Raw genomic sequence first — 23,846 nt, 5'->3', positions numbered from 1 at the left:
ATCAGCAAAACTTTCTCTCTTGATCCACAGCAGAGATTTCCTCTTAGTCAACTAAAGCAATCTTATCCCTGTTGTCTGTATTGAAGCTGGTTTGAATGTTTGAGGTAATCTGCTTCCTGCAGGACTGCCTGCAGTTAGGAGGGTATCATCCTTTTGATCATTTTATCCATTGTGAATTAGACACAAGCTTATAATTGCCCATCTCTGAAGAATCCAAAGCAAGCATGTTAAGAAAAGGTTGAACAATTGCTTCTCTTTAAAAGTATTTCATCCTCAGAGAAGTATATATATTAACTAAGGCATCTGTAATAACCTCTTAGCCAAAAATTACAAGCCAGGTTGGGGAGGAATCAAGAGGACAAGTAGTGGAACACAGAGCTCTCAGTAGCTTCTCCATTGATCTAGTCCACCATACAAGAAGGTTCCTAAAGTTTCTCTGTTCAGCTCTGGGATGAGGATGCAATATGTGCAAGGGAAAAAAACATTTGTTTGTTTGTTTGTTTGTTTGTTGGCTGCATTTATCTTCACAGCCCTCAGATGGGCTCTATACTTCATCTTATTGGAACTGTTGAGTCTCCCCGTTTTGTGTTCTGTCATCTGCCTTGTTGCTTCCATTCCCAGAGTTCATCCATGTATCACGGGGCAATTTTTTAGGTTGTCTGAAGAGGGTATTTGGGATGACCACAGTAACAAAATCATCAGCGTTTCCCTTGCCCTTATCCTGCCATACGTGCATTCGGTATGAGCTAGTTCTCTCATAGATATTCTGCTAGGGGAGATGTTCTTTAGGATTGCACCACACATCTCCCTGCTGACTTACTCCTCTGGCCAGCTCAGACACTAAGTACCTGACTTTAAAAAAATCTGGGCCCTTATCCTGCTCACTTTGCCTCCTTCTGCATTTTATTGTTTTATTTTTTGTTTTGCTCACAACATTACAGGCCTGAAAGCTGTCAGAGAAGATGGAAGGGGAAATAACTCTTAAATGTTTAATCTTCCTTCAACAATTATGGCCTGCTGGCCTGCCAAAGGCAAATCTCTTCTCTACTGCTACTGTATTTGCCAGCCCTGATTTAATAGAGACAGATCCTCCCTCCCCCCCATGCACTGAATATACCTAACAGACATGTACCTAGTGCTTAAAAAACAAAAAGAAACCCCTTTTAAAGCATAAGTCGGCCAACCCCTGTTGCCATGTAATACAAGTATCTACATGCGTCTGTTTTAAGTGATGTGAGGAGGCTAAGTGTCTGAAAAGGCCTGTTTTTTGCTCCACTCCAAGCATATATAAACAAATGCATATCATACAGCCCTTTATCTGAACAAAACAGATAACTCAGCATATCTGGATCTGACTGGGATAAATTATAGGGGTGACACAGAAATATGATTTGCATTTCTTTTAGTTATGCCTTTTACTCTGTTTTGTAACACATGGACTTTTCTTGTTCTGTATTTTATATTTTGTATTCTGATATGGCCTGATGGCTAATCAATAAATTATTGTTGGTCACATAGTCAGCCAGATGTTTAGACTGCATTTAGCATTTTTATCCACCTATCAATTGCTTCCCAATGACCTGGGATAGGCAGATGTTGTTTGATGGCATTAAAGGTATTGTGTCAGGATATAAGCTGTTCCAAGTAAAGCTGCCTTTTGCAATTGACTGATGGTGATTTTGTCAATGCTGATGGTGTCCAAGTGGTGCTCCAGATGTTTTGGGACTGTACCCAAGGTGCCTATAACTATTGGTACTACCTTTGCTTTCTTTTGCCACATTCATTCTACTTCTATTTGCAGGTCTTTGTATTTTGTGATTTTCTTTCTCTTCTATTCTGCTGCCTCCAGGTGTTGCAATGTCTACTCTCCAGACTTTTTTGTCATTCTTATCAACAACTGTTAAGTCTGGGGTGTTGTGTGGCAGGTGCTTGTCTGTCTGAATTCTAAAGTCCCAGAGCACTTTAGCTTCTTCATGTTCTATTATTTTGTCCGTTTTCTGATCCCACCAGTTCTTGCTTGCAGGCAAAAGGTATTTCTTGCAGATATTCCAATGCAGCATTGTTGCTATTTTGTCCTGCCATTCTCCATTTGGTCTTTTTTGTAGGCCAGTTTGGTCTCTTCGGTATTCAGTAAGCCTTCATGATGTACTAGCTTTATTGCATCTTCTTCACTGTCCTTCAGATATTCTTGTAATGGCCTTTTTATTTCTCCAACTGTCTGGTGCACTTGCAACATTCCATGCCCACCAGTTGGACTTGATTTGTAATAGCAGATCGTTATTTCTTTGTTTTCAGTCTTTGTATATTTGCGACGGGTAAACAACTTTTCTTCTAATAGTTATGCAGCTGCTGGCTCTGGTTGCTCAGTCAACGGTCCTATAGCCCCCTTGTCACCAGATGTCCAGGAACTAGAACGCGTAGCGCAGTTCTTGTTGACCTGGGTGATGACAGATCTGGTATAGGTTTCTGTAAATTACATCTCACCATATTGTTTATGGGAGAGACACTCTTCGTCTGACTCCTCTGATGAGACCTGTCCAAGAGCATGCAAGCCCCACAACCCCATCCAGGTAGTGCCTCACTGGGGGATTATTGTTGTTATTATTATTTAAAGAAATTATGTTTGCCTTGGTCTGTGGGCAGAACACAAATACACATAGTGAAAATCTGCATTAGGCTCTTAATATGGTTTTGGTCTGGATAGTTTTTCTTCTGTTTCCTGGCTGCTTCAATACATTTATTACACAGAGCCCAATCTCCTGGCACTCTAGGCTTCACTATTGGAGCTCTGTTAATATATGGCAGGGCCAGCAATGTACTCAACACTGCAGTTCAGTAGAGACTGCAAAGTAGATACGACTTTATATATTTATAAAGATATTACAGTTGCCATAAAGCTCTAAAAGGTTGGGTACTGTTTCAACTAAGGAGCTTTTTGAAACAAAACTCCAAAATCTGACATGAAAATTGAAAGCCGCAGAAGTTTGCACTATCCATTATGTTTATCATTTTGGCTGTACTTTTCTGTTTAAATGATGAAATGATCCTAGCCAGTAGTTTCTTGACCCAGACTTGTAAACCAAAGCTTGCCACAGACAAGGAAAAAATTAGTCAGAAAGATTTATAAGATCAGTAGGTATGCATATTTTACACTTTTCCTATTAAATAGCAAGTTATCTAATTATGCATAACAAGTATTAATCAGCCTGCAGATATACATCCAAGTTTGCATATTCAACAGTTGAATATTAATCATTTACTTTTATGCATAATTTTCTTGATAGCCTAGCATTTGCACATTCCGATTCACATATTTAGGGGAAATTTAGATGTATGATAACACATTTTAGAAGTCACCAGTTCAACAATTATTCAGAGAAAATAAGGCTAATAATGTGTTAAATTAAAAATAATGAATGATGAGATCATTTGTAAAACAAATAATGTTGCAGGGGAAATTACATATGGAGGACGAGTTACAGATGCCTGGGATCAAAGGTGTCTTCGCACAATCCTAAGGAGGTTTTTTTCTCCTGAAACATTAGAAGATGAGTATAAATATTCTGAATCAGGTAAATACATTTTAAGTTGAAGATATCTGATATCAGTGAAAGTATCTGTTAAACTAATTGTAGCTGCTCTGTGATTCAGTTGTGTCTTTGAGAACGATAAAAGTAATTACTGGTATTGCATTCACCCCTTGGAAATTTTAATTGTGATTTCTGTTCAGTCTGGTTTTTGTGCTATCTGTGTCCATCATTTTCTCCATTACAATCTGTGTTGTACAGTTCCTTCTATAACTCTTAGGTTGCATCATAATATGAATGTTTAATTATTTAACAATATTATTTTTGCACAACACCGTGGGAAGTAATTATCATGTATACAAGAAGATGTTGTTATGTCTCTAAGCTTCTAGGACTGAATGTTCAAAACTGATCTGTCCCTCAAGTGACAGTATACAGTGGGGCAAAAAAGTATTTAGTCAGCCACCAATTGTGCAAGTTCTCCCACTTAAAAAGATGAGAGAGGCCTGTAATTTTCATCATAGGTATACCTCAACTATGAGAGACAAAATGGGGAAAAAAATCCAGAAAATCACACTGTCTGATTTTTAAAGAATTTATTTGCAAATCATGGTGGAAAATAAGTATTTGGTCACCTACAAACAAGCAAGATGCCTGGCTCTCTCAGACCTGTAACTACTTCTTTAAGAGGCTCCTCTGTCCTCGACTCGTTACCTGTAGTAATGGCACCTGTTTGACCTTGTTATCAGTATAAAAGACACCTGTCCACAACCTCAAACAGTCACACTCCAAACTCCACTATGACCAAGACCAAAGAGCTGTTGAAGGACACCAGAAACAAAATTGTAGACCTGCACCAGGCTGGGAAGACTGAATCTGCAAGCAGCTTGGTGTGAAGAAATCAACTGTGGGAGCAATAATTAGAAAATGGAAGACATACAAGACCACTGATAATCTCCCTCGATCTGGGGCTCCACGCAAGATCTCACCCTGTGGGGTCAAAATGATCACAAGAACGGTGAGTAAAAATCCCAGAACCACACGGGGGGACCTAGTGAATGACCTGCAGAGAGCTGGGACCAAAGTAACAAAGGCTACCATCAGTAACACACTACGCTGCCAGGGACTCAAATCCTGCAGTGCCAGACGTGTCCCCCTGCTTAAGCTAGTACATGTCCGGGCCCGTCTGAAGTTTGCTAGAGAGCATTTGGATGATCCAGAAGAGGACTGGGAGAATGTCATATGGTCAGATGAAACCAAAGTAGAACGTTTTGGACTAAACTCAACTCGTCGTGTTTGGAGGAGAGAGAATGCTGAGTTGCATCCAAAGAACACCATACCTACTGTGAAGCATGGGGGTGGAAACATCATGCTTTGGGGCTGTTTTTCTGCAAAGGGACCAGGACGACTGATCCGTGTAAAGGAAAGAATTAATGGGGCCATGTATCGTGAGATTTTGAGTGAACACCTCCTTCCATCAGCAAGGGCATTGAAGATGAAACGTGGCTGGGTCTTTCAGCATGACAATGATCCCAAACACACCACCCAGGCAACGAAGGAGTGGCTTCGTAAGAAGCATTTCAAGGTCCTGGAGTAGCCTAGCCAGTCTCCAGATCTCAACCCCATGGAAAACCTTTGGAGGGAGTTGAAAGTCCGTGTTGCCCAGCGACAGCCCCAACATCACTGCTCTAGAGGAGATCTGCATGGAGGAATGGGCCAAAATACCAGCAACAGTGTGTGAAAACCTTGTGAAGACTTACAGAAAACGTTTGACCTCTGTCATTGCCAACAAAGGATATATAACAAAGTATTGAGATGAACTTTTGATATTGACCAAATACTTATTTTCCACCATGATTTGCAAATAAATTCTTTAAAAATCAGACAATGTGATTTTCTGGATTTTTTTCCCCATTTTGTCTCTCATAGTTGAGGTATACCTATGATGAAAATTACAGGCCTCTCTCATCTTTTTAAGTGGGAGAACTTGCACAATTGGTGGCTGACTAAATACTTTTTTGCCCCACTGTATATTCATATTCACCCCCAACTGCTCATGTGCCATTTATCCTTATGTTTATCCATTGAGTTCTCATAGTATTTCTACTTCTATATTAGAAGGATGTGGACATATGTTAGAATGTCCTCTCTCTCAATTTCTTAAAATCTGAATTATTATATGTATCAGCACGTGGCTCTATTTTTCTGGATTATTCCCAGTCAAAAAGGCAACATCTTCAGATTATGTAGCTGCCATTTTTAAACCTTTCCCTGTATTTGGGAGAGCTAAAATGTAAAGTCAAATGAAAAGAAGCATCTTAGAATTTGGGGGGGTTGAGTTTTTATACTTTAAAAGAGAGAAGATCATGCCCTAGTCATGCAGTGTTTCCTTCTGTTCCTTTCAAGGTCAGCTGCAATAGCTCCTTTTGCTGGTGAGCTAAATAGAGCACACCGTCACAGTACAATGGTTTGTTAGCTCTGCTGTATGGCAGATACATCGCCAGCATCCTTATCCCCAGACTTTTGAACGCAAATGAGTGATGTCTTCTAGATGGGCTATGATGTTGCTTTACTCGAGTTCCCTTTTCTTAGTTCCTGATTCCAACTGTGTTTGACTTCAGTTTTGTCTTTTCTTGTTCATCCTTTCCCAATATGTCATCGTGATCCATAATTTTCAAATAAAAGGTTCCTGAAGGACTCTACCTACATATCTACAATAGGCTGCACAGGTTTATTTTTTCTCCCTGCTGCTCTTTTGCTAAGTCTCTTTCTGAGTAGCTCTGATTCAAACGGTCTTGTTTCAAAATGAAAATCTGAATCGTATACAGAGTTAGACATTCCTGAGCCCAGATTGTATTCGGGGGGCACCATTATTAGCAAATTGCTTTATTACTTTTCAGCCATTTTAAATTATAGCAGTTAACTGGTGGTTTCTTGATAGAAGCTCAAGACAACCTTTTTTTTCTTCACTAACTTGCTTTTTCAGAAGCAGTATTTGTTTCCTTAGAAGCAAGTAGCTGATGAAATCATTTCTAGACAACTGGTGTCCTTATTGATATACAGAGGGAACATTTAAGTATAGGAACCACCAGTTGAACCATACAGGTAGGTCTGATGAGTGCAGTTAATGAATCCCACAAAATGGTCACACTATTCAAATTCACACTATTCGAAATGATATTTCTATGGAAAATATGGTAATTGGTTCCAGCTCAATGGAACGAGGCAATGAAAAATTTTAAACATAAATTTTTATATATATATTAATGAGATATTACAGTAAAATCAGTAAAATACAGATAAAAACAATATACTTATAATTTAAGTGTATGGTTAGCAAGTGATAAAGTAGTTATAGAAAGCAAAATAAAAACAAAAAAAAATCTACCATAGAATCAAGCATTCCAGCGTCTTGTCCTCTTTTAGCATTGCTATGACCACGTTCATGTTGTTTAATTACATCAAATTTTTGCTCTAATGTAATACGGAGACTCTTCTTTTTTAAGCTTCTACTGTTTTCCTCTGACGGAATGTTCTTTTTCTCCATTTTGCACACACGAAGATTAACAGCGTCTAAACCCTAACCGCAACTGTTCATGTGCTTGCCTCACATTAACTGAATTTTGGGTCGCATTAAACATGACCTGGTATCAATTTAAAAGTTGCACTAAATCAAATATCACATTATTTGAACTTGCACTAATCGTGACCTACCTGTACACAGAGCAGGGAATGACCACCGAGACAGACTCAGCAATGAGAAGTCCTTTTTGTACATTTCATATATTACTACCAGGGTGAAGATTTACAGAATCTTCAAGGCTCCTAAGATTGATAGGAATACAGATATGAAAGTCAGTACTGTTTCATTTTATTGCAGAAATCTCACGTGCCTGCTTTGAAAATCCCCGGAAGAATACAAGCATTTAATTTTACAATGCTATTTTTATATCATTATTTTTTTTAATTAGAGCTGCATGTTAAAGTTATTACAAGAAATGTTCTAGTTCACAAGTTTCAAAAGCCTGCAGGCTATACACATTCTCACAGTTACTACATATTTTACAAGCTTTAGTAGGAGTACTTAATGTCTATTAGATCATCCAAATGTAATGTGTAATGCAAATATAAAGCTCTGAAAACTTATGCAAGGCTTGACCTACCCATCAGTCTTTTAATCTCAATAGATGCCTTCTATCTTTTTAAATTGTCAAATATAATCTAATAATTGGAACCTTAACATTTGCTTGCCCATTTACATTGGCTGTAATGAAGAAATGTGGAGCTCCTCTTCCTATAAAGCCTGCATTCCCATCCCCTGTTTACTCTCTGTTGAGCACAACTGTCTCATAACTTGCTCTTTCTCATCTAATCTCAGATCATTTGGAAACAAACAGTTATATCTCATGAATAATATGAATGTTGTGTTCTTTCCAAGTCATCCTTGTGAATAGTTTTCCTAGTTTCTTGTGCTTTCAGTTGCACTCATTGCAAGTTATCTGCTTTTCATAGTAGCACATCCTCTTGCCCTTCAGAGGAGGGGATAATTTGCATTGATTTCATCCTCCTTCTCTTCCTGCTAGCTGTTGAGTACAACCATGATCTGATCCTCCCTGGCATTATGTTCTGCAAATTAAGAGTGTATTTCTGGGCACTAAAATGCCTTGCTCCCTACGGTTAGTGTGACTGGCCAGGTAATTCACCTTTTCCTCCTGTCATTCGGATGCATGCATCTAGGTGTATATCTATCTCAATCAGGAGTGTTTCAGGTACTAATTTGAGGCTGAACTGCCCAAGCGTCTCCATCCTCATAAAACATGATCAGAGCAAATGTTAGTGCTATTAGTCTTAATTAATATCAGTGCCAAGTGTAGTTTGTACACTGTCTGAATAGGTTCTGTGCTCTTTCTCTCTTAATCCAAAGACTGGAGAAGATGCAGCCCTTGATCCACTCTGCTTTCCATTCTTCACGTGCATCCACTGATTTTCTCTGAAACTTTTTCCTCCAAGGTGCTTAAAAATAATTATTTCCCAAGGGCTCCAGAGATCTTGTGCTTTTCCCAGGGCCTAAATTCTGTTCTCCTACTTTTATTCTCCAAGTTAGTTATCTACTATGTTATCTGTTCTTAGTTTTTCTACTCCAGGCAACTTAGTTTTTCTATTCCCCTAGATGTTTTAAAGGTCCTTGACCACTTTCAATCTTTAACTTTTATCCCTTTGAGTCAGTCTTGACTGCTAGCAGCTGCCTGGACCAATCCCTGCAGTTTTCTTGGCAAATTGTATCCAAAGTGGTTTGCCCTTGCCTTCTTCCTAGGGCTGAGAGACTGACTAGCCCAAAGTTGCCCAGCTGGCTTTGTGCCTAAGGCAGGACTAGAACTCACAGTCTCCCAGTTTCTAGCCTGGTGCCTTAACTACTACACTAAACTGGGTCTCCTCAAGCTTACCTAGTCCTATCTTAGGGATTGACTAACTCTGTGCATACCCAAAGGACATGTTTTAGTCAGCTCTTTGCATGTCATTCCCAGCTAGCAGCTTGCTCAGGTGAATTAGCACAATCTCTGATACCCTTTAATAATTTCCTTCCTGTTTTGAAAATGAAAACCCATCATTTTACTTAGCCAGTCTTCCCTCCATTTCCACTATCAAATTGGTGTGTGTGTGTGTGTGTAATATTTGTTCATGTGTCTGTATATGTATATATACCTAGTTTAATGTTCTCCTATGAGTAAGCAGTTACCTGCTAATTAGAATGTATTATTTCTTCATGTTGATTAAAAAACATCCATACAAATAGTTTGTCTCTCATAAATCCAACCAAAATACACTCCAAGAAGTGAGTAGAATTATTTCTAACTTATAGTTGTAATCTCAGCTGCACAATGGTTTTCCTTCTCCTTGCCACCCTGGTAGTTGTGCTGTTAATACCTTGTAATTAAATGTCAATGTTGTTCTATTCTGTGTGCTAAAAAAAAAAAAACAAACAAACTAAAATTCCCCAAAGAAAATTAAAATTGCTTGCTCAGTGACTGTACATTAGTACCACTTCACTGGGGACCATTTTGGAAGAAAAGTGGCATTGAGAATTGCAGCCGTTTATACACCAGAACTTACATTCAGAGGCTCTTCTCTAAGTATCCTCATCAGATTTTCTGTGGTGGCAGGGAAGAAGGCCTTCTCTTGGATGGTGTCCTTGAGGAATGCTCTCCTCAAGGATTCTTGCCTGAAACCCGCATTGTTATTTTTTCAGTGTTCAGTAGTTCTTTTTATTTCTCAAGGTTTTTTAAAGAACTTCCAGCTCTAAATAGATTTTCTTTATGTTGCTTTTATTTGCTGTTTTAATTGTTGCTCTTTTTATGTATTTAACTGAATTCTGGTATTCAATCTAATTGGGCTTAGAATATTTTAAGTCATTTTTTATTTCAAATTAAGCTCTATATAAACAGTGCTCCATGTTAATGTGTTTTCTGTAGTCTTTCATAAAGCAACAAATACTACATTGTAAAAAAAATAAAGAGGAAAATTATGGAAGATATTATAAAATGCTAAGACAACTTTTAACATAGATATTTGGGAAGTTATTTTTCAATATTTGAGCTGCTGTAACTTCAGGCAGACCTAATCTGACACATATCATGTACAGTGGAAGAATATTATCTGAAAGCTAGCAGCATGATATTTATTATTAAAGTTGTATTTGCATAAAATTACATCATATAGAATGTACAAAGTTATTGTTTTGATATTTTAATAACTTTCTATTTCTTTTTAATAAAACAGGAATATATTTTGCCCCTATGGCTGACAGTTTGCAAAACTTTAAAGAGTATATTGAAAACCTTCCTTTGATTGATGACCCAGAAGTATTTGGAATGCATGAAAATGCCAATTTAGCATTCCAGGTGCGAATATACTCAAAATAAATGTTCTAAACTAATTTAAGATCAATTCTGTTGTATAGCACAGTGTAAAAGGATGACTTTACTAGTGTTAGTCTGTTCCACAAAAATAACAAGCAGTGATTGTAGCATTCTTGCTAAAATGTGTCCATCCCTGAAATTACTGAAAGAATACTCAATTATTTAAAAGTTTTCTTTTCAGTCATCTTAAAAACCGTTATGGTATATGCTAACCATATTATATTACCAATAATATGTATACCAATAATGTTGTCTAATCAATTTAAAATTCTGCTTAACAAAAGACCAACTTCAAACTTACACTGACCACTTACAGTATTGTTAAATAAAATCTTGTATTGTATGCTCACTGAGTTCTAACACAGTTTCTCTGAAGCTTATTTTAAATCATTCATTAAAAATCATCTTAACTATTATCGGTGGAGTGACCAACGTTTTAAATTCCAACATCTCCTAGTCCTCTCAGCATGGGGCAGGATACCTTTACGGTTGGTAGAAAACTGAAGCAATCTGCAAACAGAACAAATCCACTCCTGGAGTCTAAAATAAAAATCTTAGTTCAAGGGCAAGATTGCCTTGGGAGTATTTCAGGTATCTCTCATCTGTTATGCAGCCTGACTCCTTGTATAGTATAACAACAACAACGTAAGGCACTACCTTGACATGGTTGTGGGGCTTCTGTGCTGTGAGGAGGATGAGAGTTATGCCAGAGCAACAATACTGGACAGGTCTGATCAGAGGAGCCAGACAAAGAGTGTCTCTCCCATAAACAATATGGTGAAACATAATTTACAGAAACCTATACCGGATCAATCATCACCCGGGTCAACAAGGACTGTGCTAGGTGTTTGTGTTACCTGTCACAAATATATGAAGACTGAAAACAAAGAAATAAGGATCTGCTATTATAAATCAAGTCCACTGAGAAGAGGATATCTGAAAAGAATGCACCAGTTTTGGAAAGAACAACATCCAGAATCAAAAATAACAGAAGAGAGGCTAGCAGATCAACGTTGATTTATAATGCGAAATAAAGTATTCACAGAAGTAGAATTGGAAGAACTGCAAAGCTCTACCCAGGGCAAAGAAATCAAAGCCTTGCCAGAAGTACCTCAGACTGTAGAGGCAAACCAGGGGGAGTGGGCAGTAGAGGAAGCCAGCATAGCTATTGAACCATTTCATTCCCAAACCTGGCACCCTCTCCTCTGCCTTCTCCTCAGAAAGAACAAAGCCCCCTAACAAAAGAAACAATAGGAATTGAAACAAAGAATAACTAAGCATCTAGGACAGCACAAAAAGAACAGAATACGGTTGCCTGCATTGAAGCTTGTTACAAAGAAACAGCTAGCACAAGTATTAAAAGATGCCAATACTGTAATATCAAATATCAGCACCAGCTCACTGCAAGAAACAAACCAACTAATGTACAGCATGGCTGCAGTTATAACTGAATGCCTTGGATGCAAAATCAACAAACAAGAAAAAAAGCCAAACACTGCACCACCAAAATGGAAGATCAGGTTGGACAATAAGATCAGCATGCTCAGATCAGATGCAAGCAAGCTAGAACAGATGAAAGAAAAGAAGCTGAAGAACAAGAAGACCAAAGAATACCTGATCAAGAAATATCACCTAGAAACAAGGAAGATCAAGGAAGCACTGGAAATAAGAAAGCAGCAAATAACAGCCATAGCCAAGAAGATCAGCAGATACAAAACTCGAATTGCACAATATAGGCAGAATCTCCAGTTTCAGTCAACTCAAAAACATTTCTACCAATCCATCAATGAAGAGACTGAAATTAGCCAGTCAACACCTGACAAAGAAACAAGTGCAATTCTGGACGCACATATAGGACAACCCAAAGAAATACAGCAAGAATGCAGCTTGGATAAAGGAGGTGAATAAGAATAAAAAAGAAGCTGAAATGAAAGAATTTGTAATAACAGCAGAAATGGTGGAGAAAAAGGCAAGGAAGGTCAAGGATTGGTCAGCACCAGGTGAAGATGAACTGCATGGTTTTTGATTGAAACATCTGACTGGTCTGCACCCACTCATTGCCAAGCAGTTTAACAACATACTGCAAGGAGGTAAAATTGAGGATTGGTTAACATCTGGCAAAACCTACCTGATAATGAAAGATCCAACAAGAGGGGCAGCATCAGGCAACTACTGGCCAATTACCTGGTTATCAACAACTTTCAAATTGCTAACTGGTGTTGTAGCTGATGCAGTCCAGCAGGATCTAGTTGAAAGCAAGCTCTTTCCATCTGAGCATAAAGGAAACCGCCCAAACAGTAGAGGAACAAAAGATCAGCTCCTAATTGACAAGAAGATTTTAGAAAACCGCAAGAGAAGGAAGACCAACTTGAATGTAGTTTTGATTGATCACAAGAAGGCATTTGACTCCATGCCATACGATTGGATAATCAAGTGCCTAGAAACATCAGAAGCTTTGTGCAAAGATCAATGGCACAATGGATGACGCAGTTGCTGGTCAATGGTGATAGAGTGGGAGAGGTTAAATCAAGCGAGGAATCTTTCAGTGAGACTCACTATCACCACTACTGTTTGCGTTGCATTGATTCCTCTGTCAACAATACTGAGCAAGTCAAGCTGTGGCTTTCAAATATCAGAAACATCTGTCAAGCTATCCCACCTCCTTTACATGGACGATCTGAAGGTGTATGGAGAACATCATCTGAAATAGAATCACTGCTCAACACTGTCTGAATATACAGCCAAGATATTCCAAAGGAGTTTGGACTGGACAAATGTGCCACCCTTACAATCAACAGGAGAAAAAAAGTGAAAAATGAAGAAATCAAGAAGCCCTATGGAAATAACATCAAGAGTCTGGATGAAGAAGATCACTACAAATACCTGGGCATCCTTCAAGCTGATAACATTAAGCATGTTGAACTCAAGAAGAAGGTTAGGAGTGAATACATCATGAGAGTGAAGAAGATCTTAAAGTCCAAACTCAGTGGAGGAAATATCATCAAGGCAATTAACACCTGGGCAATTCCAGTCATTAGATACACATCTGGAATAGTGGACTGGACTCAAGCAGAACTAGAAGCCCTGGATAGAAAGACCAGAAAAATAACAACAATAAAGGATATTTGAAGGAAAGTGAAGAAGATGCACTGAAGCTTACACCATGAAGGCTTACTGAATTCCAAACAGATCAAACTGGCCTATAAAAAAGACCAAATGAAAAATAGAAAAGAGACATGGCAAGGCAAAGTATTACATGGCCAGTACACACACACACACACACACACACACTAGCAGGCAAAGCAGATAACAAGACCTGGCAATAGCTAAGAGCAGGAAAGTTGAAGAAAGACACAGAGGGGCTAATTCTGGCTGCACAAGACCAAGCCTTAAGAACAAATGCATACAAAGGCAGAATTGAGAAGACAGCAACAGATAGCAAATGCCACCTATACAAAGAGCAGAAGAAAAAGTGGACCACCTAGTTAGCTGCTGCAAGAAGATTACACAAGCAACAGCATGACAAAGTAGCAACAAGGGTGCATTGGAATATCTGCAAGAAATACGATTTACCTGCAAGTAAGAACTGGTGGGACCACAAATCAGACCAAGTAATAGAAAATGAAGAAACTAAAGTACTCTGGGACTTTAGAATTCAAACAGACAAACACCTGCCACACAACACCCCAGACTTAACAACCGTTGGTAAGAAAGACAAAAAGTCTGGATAGTGCACATTGCAATACCTGGAGACAGAATATTTTACATACATTTTACAAGCTTACATCCTGTGACGATACCTTTAACACCATCAAACAACAACATCTACTATCCCAGGTCCTTGGGAAGGACTTGATAGATGGATAAAAATGCCAAATCCAATTTAAACATCTGGCTACCCAGGCGACCAACAATACTAATAATTTATTAAATTTATATGCCACCTGACTCCCAGCACCTCTGTGCAGCTTACAATTGTTAAAACATTTAAAAACAGCAATGCAAAAAAAAAAAAAAGCAGAAGACAAAAGAACGATAACAAATAAATAAACAAACAAACCCAGAAGGGAACAGAAAGGAAGAAAGAATTTGAGTATTGCCTCAAAACAAGATATGTTATCTTACTGTAAATCATTTGATCTATATATAATGTTTCCAGTGAGGAAAGCGAGTGTTAGGGAGAAAAAAGACACAGGCACTTGGTGGTAGAGAGTTCATTTTGTCTTGTGTATGATCATCTCATTTTTTTAATTTCCAAAGCAAATATCAAAATCTGTTACTTCCAGACTGAAGTTTTAAAAAATGTTTGTTTGTTTGTTTATATTTCAAATTTAGTCACTGCCCATCTCACCCAAGAGTGACTCTGGGTGATTAATTAATGTCAGCTGATGGTATATCAGTCATTATAAACAAATGAAGGATATAATGAGCTTAAAGCTCAACATTATGAAAAATATCTCAGAATAGAATATACACAGTCTAAGAAATTGTGGCCCTTCAGGATGAGCAAAAGGATTTGAAAAATTCTTTTGCTAGAAGGTAATTACATAAAACCATTAAATATGAGTTCAACCTTCATCAAAGGCTACCTTTGAAGCTATTTCTAAAAAGTTACTGGATCATTAAGTTAGAAATATGTAGGTCAATTGCCTTTCCTTCAAATGAAAGCTCTAAAATTATTTACTTGATTGAGTAGAGTTGCCAGCTAGTTTTACTGAGCTTTAAATGTTTCGATTGATTCAAGAATCAAAATGGGAATGAGAAATCTAAAATGAATGTATTTTTTAAGCAGTTTTAAGGACCAGAGGAGAAAAATATATTGTGTGATGATTTTCATATAGAACCATTTTCTATGAATGATTCAGCTTGATAAACAATTAGTGTGCTTTCATAGTCACAGCAAAATTAAACAAGTAGGCAAATTCATAGAAAGAAATATTTCAATTTTAAGTATCAGCTATTTGTTTTGAATATGGGTTTCTAAAAAAATGAGTATCATTCACATTTTCTTTTCTTCTTTTTATAGCGAAAGGAAACTAATACTATGATTACTACAATACTTGATGTACAGCCACGATCAACAACCCAGGGATCAGGAAAGAGCAATGATGAGATTGTTCAGGAGCTTGCTAGTTCAATTCTTGCTAAAATTCCTGGTATGAGAGTCACTGCTTACTTTTCTTAATATCAGGGATTGTCTTTTCTTATTCCCTTATATACAAAGCATTTAGTTATTGTAATTAAACAATCACTTTCCACGTCTGCACACGTATATAAATTATCGATCTTTAAGAAGTAGTCTATTCCCTAACTAGAGGTGGGTTAGTGTGATGGAGGATTGGAGGAGGAGGTTCAAAGTCATGGAGAGAAGAATCTCACGCATCTCCTCAGCCCACAGCCTGAGCATGTGAAAGCAAAGAGGATGAGACTGGCACCACCCTAAGGAATTCATAGTGTTTAGTTGCAGACTTTGGGAGTTAGAGTTAGTCTGGTGAGATTCTGTCTAGCAGGTATAAGCTAATTAAGTAACTGAGCAATTCCAGAACCATCCCGTGGAGTTTCTTGGGCTGAACCTGACAGTTAGGTTCAGTTCTTTTTCTTTATATTAAAGAAGATGATATTGACATCTGCTGGGGGAAGGGGGAGAAGGCAAGATGGCAGACTTGGCAGTGTCATCGAAGCCTCTCCTCCGTGGACATCAGTGGACGTGAAAAGTTGAGAGGAGGAAAAAAAGAACTGGAGAGAGACATGTCTCTGAGGTAAAATATTTCTTAGTCTTTGTTTTATATAAGGGGAGGTATTAAGATCATCTTCAACAGCACACAAAGTAAGTTCATACAGAAGGGGCTTTTCAACTGAAACTGCTCATAACAAGTCAGCTGAGATTCCTTTAGTGAAACAAAAATACCTTTATTCTGTGTCACATTGTACCCATTGGCTGGGGAAATCCATCAGTTTCCTAAACAATTATAACAGGAAAATCCATTTAAAGATAAATATTCTCCAGTATATATTACAAGGACATAAACAATTCAAGAGGAGTAACTTGTATGTAATTCTTTCATCTGCTGTCTAAGCCCAACAGTCCATGTTATTTTAATAAAATCTGTGTTACATAAGGCTCCAACAGAGTTAATTTGTTTCTTTTGTTGTTTTTGTTTAATATTGAATGGCAGAATAAACTAAAAAGCATATGACAATTGTTTGGGGAAACATCTTGTAACAGAATAGGAGAGTAGAGTGAAAGCTCTGTTCCCTAAACGCCACCTTCTTTATAGTCTAATTGAAGACTCAGGAGCAATTAATTACTAGGACTGGAATTGTTCTTTGGCCCAACCTATTTTTCAGGGGAGATTTTCTGTTTTTTTAGCTTTTATCTAGGCCTAAGCATACATAAACCTTAGCATGTTTCAGCACCTGGCAAATGTAGGTGGCTTCAAAAGCTAAGCAGGATCAGACCTAGGAGATCCTAGGGAATGTTGGGGGGCTTCCATAGCTATGGCCGATACTCAGAAGCTGAAAAGCTAAAAAAGCAGTGGGAAGACATTTCCATACTGCACAGACTTTCCAAAAAGGCATAGGAACTGAGTTCAAGTCAGAGACTTTACTTTTATGCATATTCAAGCCTTATACATATGACGCTTGCATAGATCTTATAGCTCAGTTTCATGCTTCTTTTGGTTAAGAATCCACACCCTGCATCTAAAGCTGGTATCTCATCTTCGTTCATTTAGAGTGTACCTTCTTTCTGTAATCACTGTATGTGTTGTGCCGGACTTTGCCATGGCAATTGCATAGGCTGCCTCTGAAAAATGCACAGAATAAAATCTACACCCTGAAAAATGCTCGTCGAGCCATTTGTGGATCATACAATTACGTTCTGCAGACTGTAAAATACAGTGGGTATAAGGCAAGAAGCATTAATCAGTATAATGATTTTATTTTAGAACAGATTAAAATTAATTTAACTTTAGCTTCCTTTAAGAAACAACATACTGTACAAATAACATTGTCACTGATAATCCCTTTTTGAAGGGCTGCTAAATCTGTTGGCTTAATTGAGGCAAGTTATTCTTTTAAGTACATATCTGCAAATATTTTCTTAATTAGCTGAGTAATTATTTAGAAAACATAGTTAATTCGTAAGACTTGTTAATACCAGCCCTATTAAATAATTGGCTGTCTATTCCAATTGTAATATCTACCTTAGGTTAGCACACTCCAGAAACAGAATGTTAAATCCCACTTGCCAGAATGCCACCCAGCAGCTTCCTGTGAATGTTTACTCAAATATAAAATCTGTATCTTCTTGCTCTGTGTGTTTGTAGAATTGCACACTTAATTTTGCAGTGGTTTCCAGAATATGGCAGTGGTTGTCTATACACTTAAAACATATCCTTAGGTTCATTCCTTTGTTTTGCTTCATTAGGAAAAGAAGTCACCTAATATTTTCTTCCAAAGATGTTTGTTGAATCTGGACTGATGCCATATCTGCCGTTAATAGCAATTTTATCTGATACAGTGTTAACTCAGTGTATTGGGTATAGGTCCATGCTATACTGTAAAGGTCTCATTTGTCTAATTTTCCTATGTGTTTACATCAAAACTGTCAACAAAAGGCCCAGCTTTTATTGAAATAAGCCCTCTTGCTTTTTAAAGAGATCACTTGCATTTATACAACACACTAAAACCCAAAGTAACCAACTACTTTGTGCTAATAACCAGACTTAGGGAATCTCAGAACTGACAGGAGCAATGAAAAAAAAATCAGTCTTTCTTGTGATTCCTTCCTTCCTTGTACATATAGAGATCATTTTAGATGATGCTCGCAGGGCCCCCCTGAGTATAGAAAGGCCCAATTATTATTGTTAGAAGTAGAAACTGCATTTTAGTATTTTAAGATCCTCTGAGTCTGCCAAACGCGCCTCTTACATTGCAAGGACACAGGATTTTTTAAAAAACTCTTCATTTCCTTGAGAGGATATCAGCTGTTTTGAATTCAGGGTTGCTCCCCTTCATACTGAATGTGGGAGAAGTGTCATGTTTTTAAGCCTACCAAGCCTTGGAGAATTTGAGAAGATTATTTTATTTTCTTTTATTATTTGATTTGAATATTGTCCGTTGTGAACAAATACAGTTGTTGTCCTTCCCTGCTTGGTATGTTATCTCATAAAACTGTTTTATTTGGATCTCTGCTCTGGTATGTGAAGTTGGTGCCCAGAAATGTCCTCACAGGCATGGCCTACTTGCTACTAGAGTGGAATACAGAGGCCGGGAAGACTGATTGCCGTTGCTCTAAGCTTTTATGCAATGTCCCTAAAAGATTCCCCTTTAAGGAAGGTTGGTAGTAAACTCTCTGAATTTAAGGGAGCCTGGGGATTAGATGCTTAGCCTTCACCGAAGGCTTAGATAAATGCCTTGACCAGCATCTCTTTTGCTGTCAAAGCCTGTTAACAATGAAAATAAATTCCCAGTTTCTAAGTCCGTGTGAAGCAGTAGCCATTGAGGATGTCCTATATTGCCTGCGGGCCCACAAGCCCCTCCTCAAATCAGCTATTAGCCACCACAGCATGTTTTAAATGTATGGTAACTAGTTTTCTAAGAGATCAAAACAATATTTGTTTTGCAGAGAAGCTGGACATGGAACTTGCTGCAGAGACACTTTTTGTGAAGGATAGCAAAGGTCGAATAGACTCTCTAACGACAGTTCTTGGGCAAGAAGTAGATCGTTTTAATGGCCTTCTCAGTCTGCTAAGGGTATCATAACATACTTTTTTTACTGAATGGAATAAATTCTGATGTTACAAATTTGCTGGGTTTGTATTAAGCCTACCAGAGGCTAAGAACCAGGGATGAAAATCAAAATGTTTTTCTGATGTATTCTGTCATTCTTCCAATGCTACCAAAAAAGGAAATGGAGTGGGCAAGCAGAGATACTCTCTATTTAACGTGTAAGGCTGAGCGTTGCTTAATTAATATCTGTGATGTCATTGCGACTTAGCAAACCTAGTTTGGGTTTTTAGTGTGTGCTGTTCCTTTCAGTATATATGGCATTATAATTAATAAAAACAGGCTTAAAAATAAGATAATCAAAACTTATTGTAACAAAACAAATGAATGTGCCATTCTTTAGCAGGTACATGAGTAGAGCAGTGCCTTTTGCTTACCTTTCTCTTTCCTCCATTCTCTCCTTTCTCTCTCTCTCTCTCTCTCTCTCTCTCTCTCCCCTACAGCTGGAACTTAAAGAATGAGTTTGCCAGAACAGGCAGCTCCCTTTGTATATAACTGTGAAAGCACACCCAACTCTTTAAGCATGATGCTTCACTCACAACAAACAATAGTGGGATACCACATGGCGGAGTTAATCAACTAACTCCTACTTTGAGAGTGCTGCAGTATTGGCAACCCTCAGAAGCGACTTTTTCCTGACAAGCAGTGATATTCTGTTTATCTTTACCCAGGGATAATGCTGAGTTGCATAGAGCTTGCTCACAAATAAGTATGAATAAGATTTTATTCTGGCAAACTTTTAAACCACTGTAATGATGCAATGCTCAAGGAATAGTAATTTTTTACTAACACATCAATAAATAATATTTGACTAACCTCCCGAAAGGAGGTGAGTGATCTTAATTATTTATAGCTTCCTAATGTTTTCACATGTCATAAAATACCCAAAGAGATCATCGTTTCTGCTAGAGAGTTCGTCATAGAAGGACTTATAGAGAGTGTCCATGGTCTTACTCTGCAGAAGAAGCAGGAGATACCATATATTAAACTGAGAGCTTTCCCCTCATATTAGCTAATTAAATGCCATTAAGCTGGATTCAGTTCCTGGTGACTAGGAATGTGGACAAATGCCTTAATTTCATTCAGGCCACTTCTTACAACACTGCTTCTGTTACAAAGCTTAATTCTTTTTTCAGCTCCAGAAAATTATAGTATGTTGAATTCCGTTTCAAATTGAGCTTCTTCTAGCCTTCTATTCACTTGATTTTCTTTTCCTTAGTTTCTGACTCCCTACTTTTATTGATTTTTTTCCCCCTCCCAATAGTTCCTTTTCATCTCCAAATTGGAGATCCAATCCTTTCTGCTTGGCTTCTTCCCAATATTATATTTGGGCCTGGAGCCAAGTATATATCTGGCTGCAGCATGAAATAATTTCTGGCTGATAAACATTGCTGTGAGGACTGCATTGGGGAAATGTTGCTTTCATAGAATGCAATAATATATGAGTGTTCTCTGCACTCATAATGACTACAATATAAGCATTACTTTTTATTTTTCTTATTAATTTTATCACTCATTAATGTCATTGCAAAGAATGCATTAACCTTGTAGGAAGAGAGTAACAAATCAGGAAAACAGTTCCAGGAGTATTTCACTATTTCACAGGGATGTTCTTTTACTGACAGAGAATTTTCATCCTTATTTCTTAGAATATTGGCCACACCACGTTTGTTTTCCTGGCTTCCTTTAATTGAAGAAGTTTAAGACAAGAAACTTGCCTTTTTGTCTTTTCAAACAAATATGGTGCATAGTTTCCATTTGTTTGTGAATCTAATATAAAAACTGTTGGGAAAACCTTTAATAAACATAGATAATGTAAAGTAGACGATCAAAGTAGAAAAATCAAGGTCTAAAGAAGACTTTGGCTGATGTCAGTAGAGTTAATTTGCAAACATCAATTCAGGTTAAGATTGTAAGAAGGATGGCTTTCAATTCATCATGGTTTAGTGCTTCATGCTTGTATTCTCATCCATTGCCTTGCCTTGTTCTATATTAATTTAGCATAGAAAATGGTTTTTTAAATTTTAACTGTACACAACCCTGAGGATTTTTCCTGAAAAACCAGTAAAAAATTCTCTGACTATATTTTGGTTTTAATCTTGTCTTGATGCTCCTTATTTATACTCTGCTATTTTCCTGTATTTTTACTAAAAGATTATAAACTACTGGAAAAAGTTCGTTTTAAACTGAGAAGTAGGATGAATATTCATACGCACAATTTAATAGCTGCTTTATCTACAGAGCCACATCAGTTCAAGGATTTCGGGCTCTGGTTCTTCCATTTGCCTTCCTCCCCATTTGCTGTATAATGACATTTAAATTACTCTCAGAGGAAGAGGAGAAAGAAAAGGGAGACAGGGCATAAACATTTGGAAGGTAGAACACCTGCATAATCTCTACAGCAATATTAATGCTAAACTCCTCTCTTAAATTGCAATTAGGCAAGTGTAATCATAAGAATGTGCTGGAAGATGCAGAGGCAACTTGCATGTGTTATATAGACAACTTCAGAAAATGTTGCTGCAGCACTCATGATTTTATCTATGTTCTTCCCTTCTACCACCTCAGTTTTGTAGGGTCAATAGATCATTAAGCCAAAAAGAGAGAAAGAGAACTGGCAATACATCTGCACTGAGGTGATAAAATTGCTGTTATATTCTTTTGTTCTCCACAGAAGATTAAAGCACAATATTGTTGTTCAACTTTCAGATCTCCCTACAAACACTTAACAAAGCCATTGCAGGATTTGTAGTAATGTCTGAAGAAATGGAGAGAGTGTATCACAGCTTTCTTAACAATCAGGTTCCAGCCCTCTGGGCCAACGCAGCATATCCGTCACTGAAACCTTTGGGGACGTGGGTGAAAGACCTTGTGCTCAGGACTAACTTTGTAGATGTAAGTAGAAATGCTACTCGTGGATGTACTGTGTAAGTGGTGTTCTAGAATTTAGGTGATGTTTCAGCTGCGAGGGATTTTAGGAAAGTTAAGAAAGGATGTAGCCCAAGTTCATCCTTCAGCTTCCCCTTCCTCCCCCTCCCAAAAAAAGTTGGGAGTACCAATATTTATTAAGGCTGTAAGTATTTTTATCGTGGTACGGAAGATAAAATTTGGGGTAAGTTCGTTTAAGCACAGACCAGTGAGCACCTCTGATATTTGTATACAACCAGAATGTATCTGCGTATCAGGCTGCAGTTTGCAACTCAGAAATGTGCACAGAAAAACATACATGAGAGAATATGCACATTAAGTGTGTATGTCAGGAGGAAACATACAAAGCCAGGAAGAGAAAGAATTGTTTCAGGGAGCAGTAAAACTTCAGGCAGCTGAGACTGTTCAGATTGTTAAGAATGAAGGTCACAGGCAAGATTATTAGGAAAGACTGAAAGTGGGGGAAAGGAACACTTTAAAGGGGGGGGATTAAAAACTATGCCAAATGCTTGCCTTTTCCATTTATTGCAAGTTGGCTTCTGTCTTGCTTAAATTAATATGCCAAATATGACGCGCAGCAAATAAACTAATGAGGAAATGCTTGGCAGAGTGAAGGTAATATTCCCCATTCTTGGCATGGAGAATAATGGAGAAGGGAGAGTAATGGCATTATTGCTGTCCCTAAATGGTTTAGCTGATTACTTGCAGAATGGATACAGTTTTGTCATCAAAAATTAACACTGGGATTTTATGTACCTTCACAATTCCAAAAGACATCTTTCTCGCTATTGTTTGATAATGCATTGCCATCAGATGTTGAACTTACCACTTCCCTAAGATAGTTATGCCATATGATTATAATTATTGAAATATTATGCTGCAGTGTGCTGGATATACGAACTGAGTGCGTCGGCATTTATGCAAATACCCTAATCCAGAGACTGTGAACTGTGCATCGAAACCATCCTTTTCTCTTCTCTGACAAACAGGCTACAAAGCACTAGTTGTTGCTTTGACTGAGATCCAGTCTTAAACCAGTCATATAATCAGGAAGACTGGGAGTAAAGGAAGGAGGTGGCATATTTCAAGCCCCATGCCATCCTCCCACCTAGGCATCCCAAATGGTTATGGACAAGAACTGATGCTGTGGCTGAGAGGGGCTCCTCACCTTCTCCAGCTTCTGATCTGCCTGAGAGGAGCTGTCTGTGAGAACTGCAAGTATTGTCATAACTGAGCAGCCTTCTGCTGCATTGAAGATTTCCTGGACTAGGACCAAAAGTATTGAAGCCATATCCATTTAGATGGAGAAGTAAAACCTTGGCAAACCCAGTTCAGTTGTCCCTTTCTGCAAATAAAATAAGAGCAATCTTTTGTTTAATAAGTTAAATGGAATGTCAGATTTTATACCTAACATATATCACCTTTTTTCCCCCCCAGTTCTGGCTCAAAAGAGGTCAACCTAAATCATTTTGGATCTCTGGTTTCTTCTTTCCGCAAGGATTTTTGACAGGTAAATATTCATAATTTTCTCTGCTTCTGATGTCAACAGCGTATGTTCTAAATGGTCACATACCCACAAAAGGGTTGGAAACAAATTGCTCAGCTGAATGTCCCAGTTTTGGTTTCAGATGCTCAGAGTAGCCTGCCAAGCCCCTTTATTGTTAGCTGACTGATTGGGAGCAGA

General features: G+C 37.9%; 1 protein-coding gene across 1 annotated transcript in view; it reads left to right on the top strand.

The window, feature by feature from the left end:
* Positions 1-23,846, top strand: part of DNAH6 (dynein axonemal heavy chain 6) — a 172,262-nt gene that overhangs the window by 143,549 nt on the left and 4,867 nt on the right. Inside the window, exons 68-73 of the mRNA XM_088130049.1 lie at positions 3,453-3,572; positions 10,305-10,426; positions 15,471-15,600; positions 19,074-19,201; positions 21,944-22,129; positions 23,600-23,672. Of these exons, the coding sequence (XP_087986175.1) occupies positions 3,453-3,572; positions 10,305-10,426; positions 15,471-15,600; positions 19,074-19,201; positions 21,944-22,129; positions 23,600-23,672 (759 nt within the window). The remainder of the gene's footprint in view (positions 1-3,452; positions 3,573-10,304; positions 10,427-15,470; positions 15,601-19,073; positions 19,202-21,943; positions 22,130-23,599; positions 23,673-23,846) is intronic.

This window comes from Python bivittatus, unplaced genomic scaffold (genome assembly GCF_059951505.1).
Source record: "Python bivittatus isolate LINGU-HERP-01145 unplaced genomic scaffold, Pbiv_v1 ctg000850_np1212, whole genome shotgun sequence".
In the NCBI taxonomy this organism is placed as follows: Eukaryota; Metazoa; Chordata; class Lepidosauria; order Squamata; family Pythonidae; genus Python; species Python bivittatus.
This window is presented reverse-complemented; position numbering and strand designations above follow the sequence as displayed.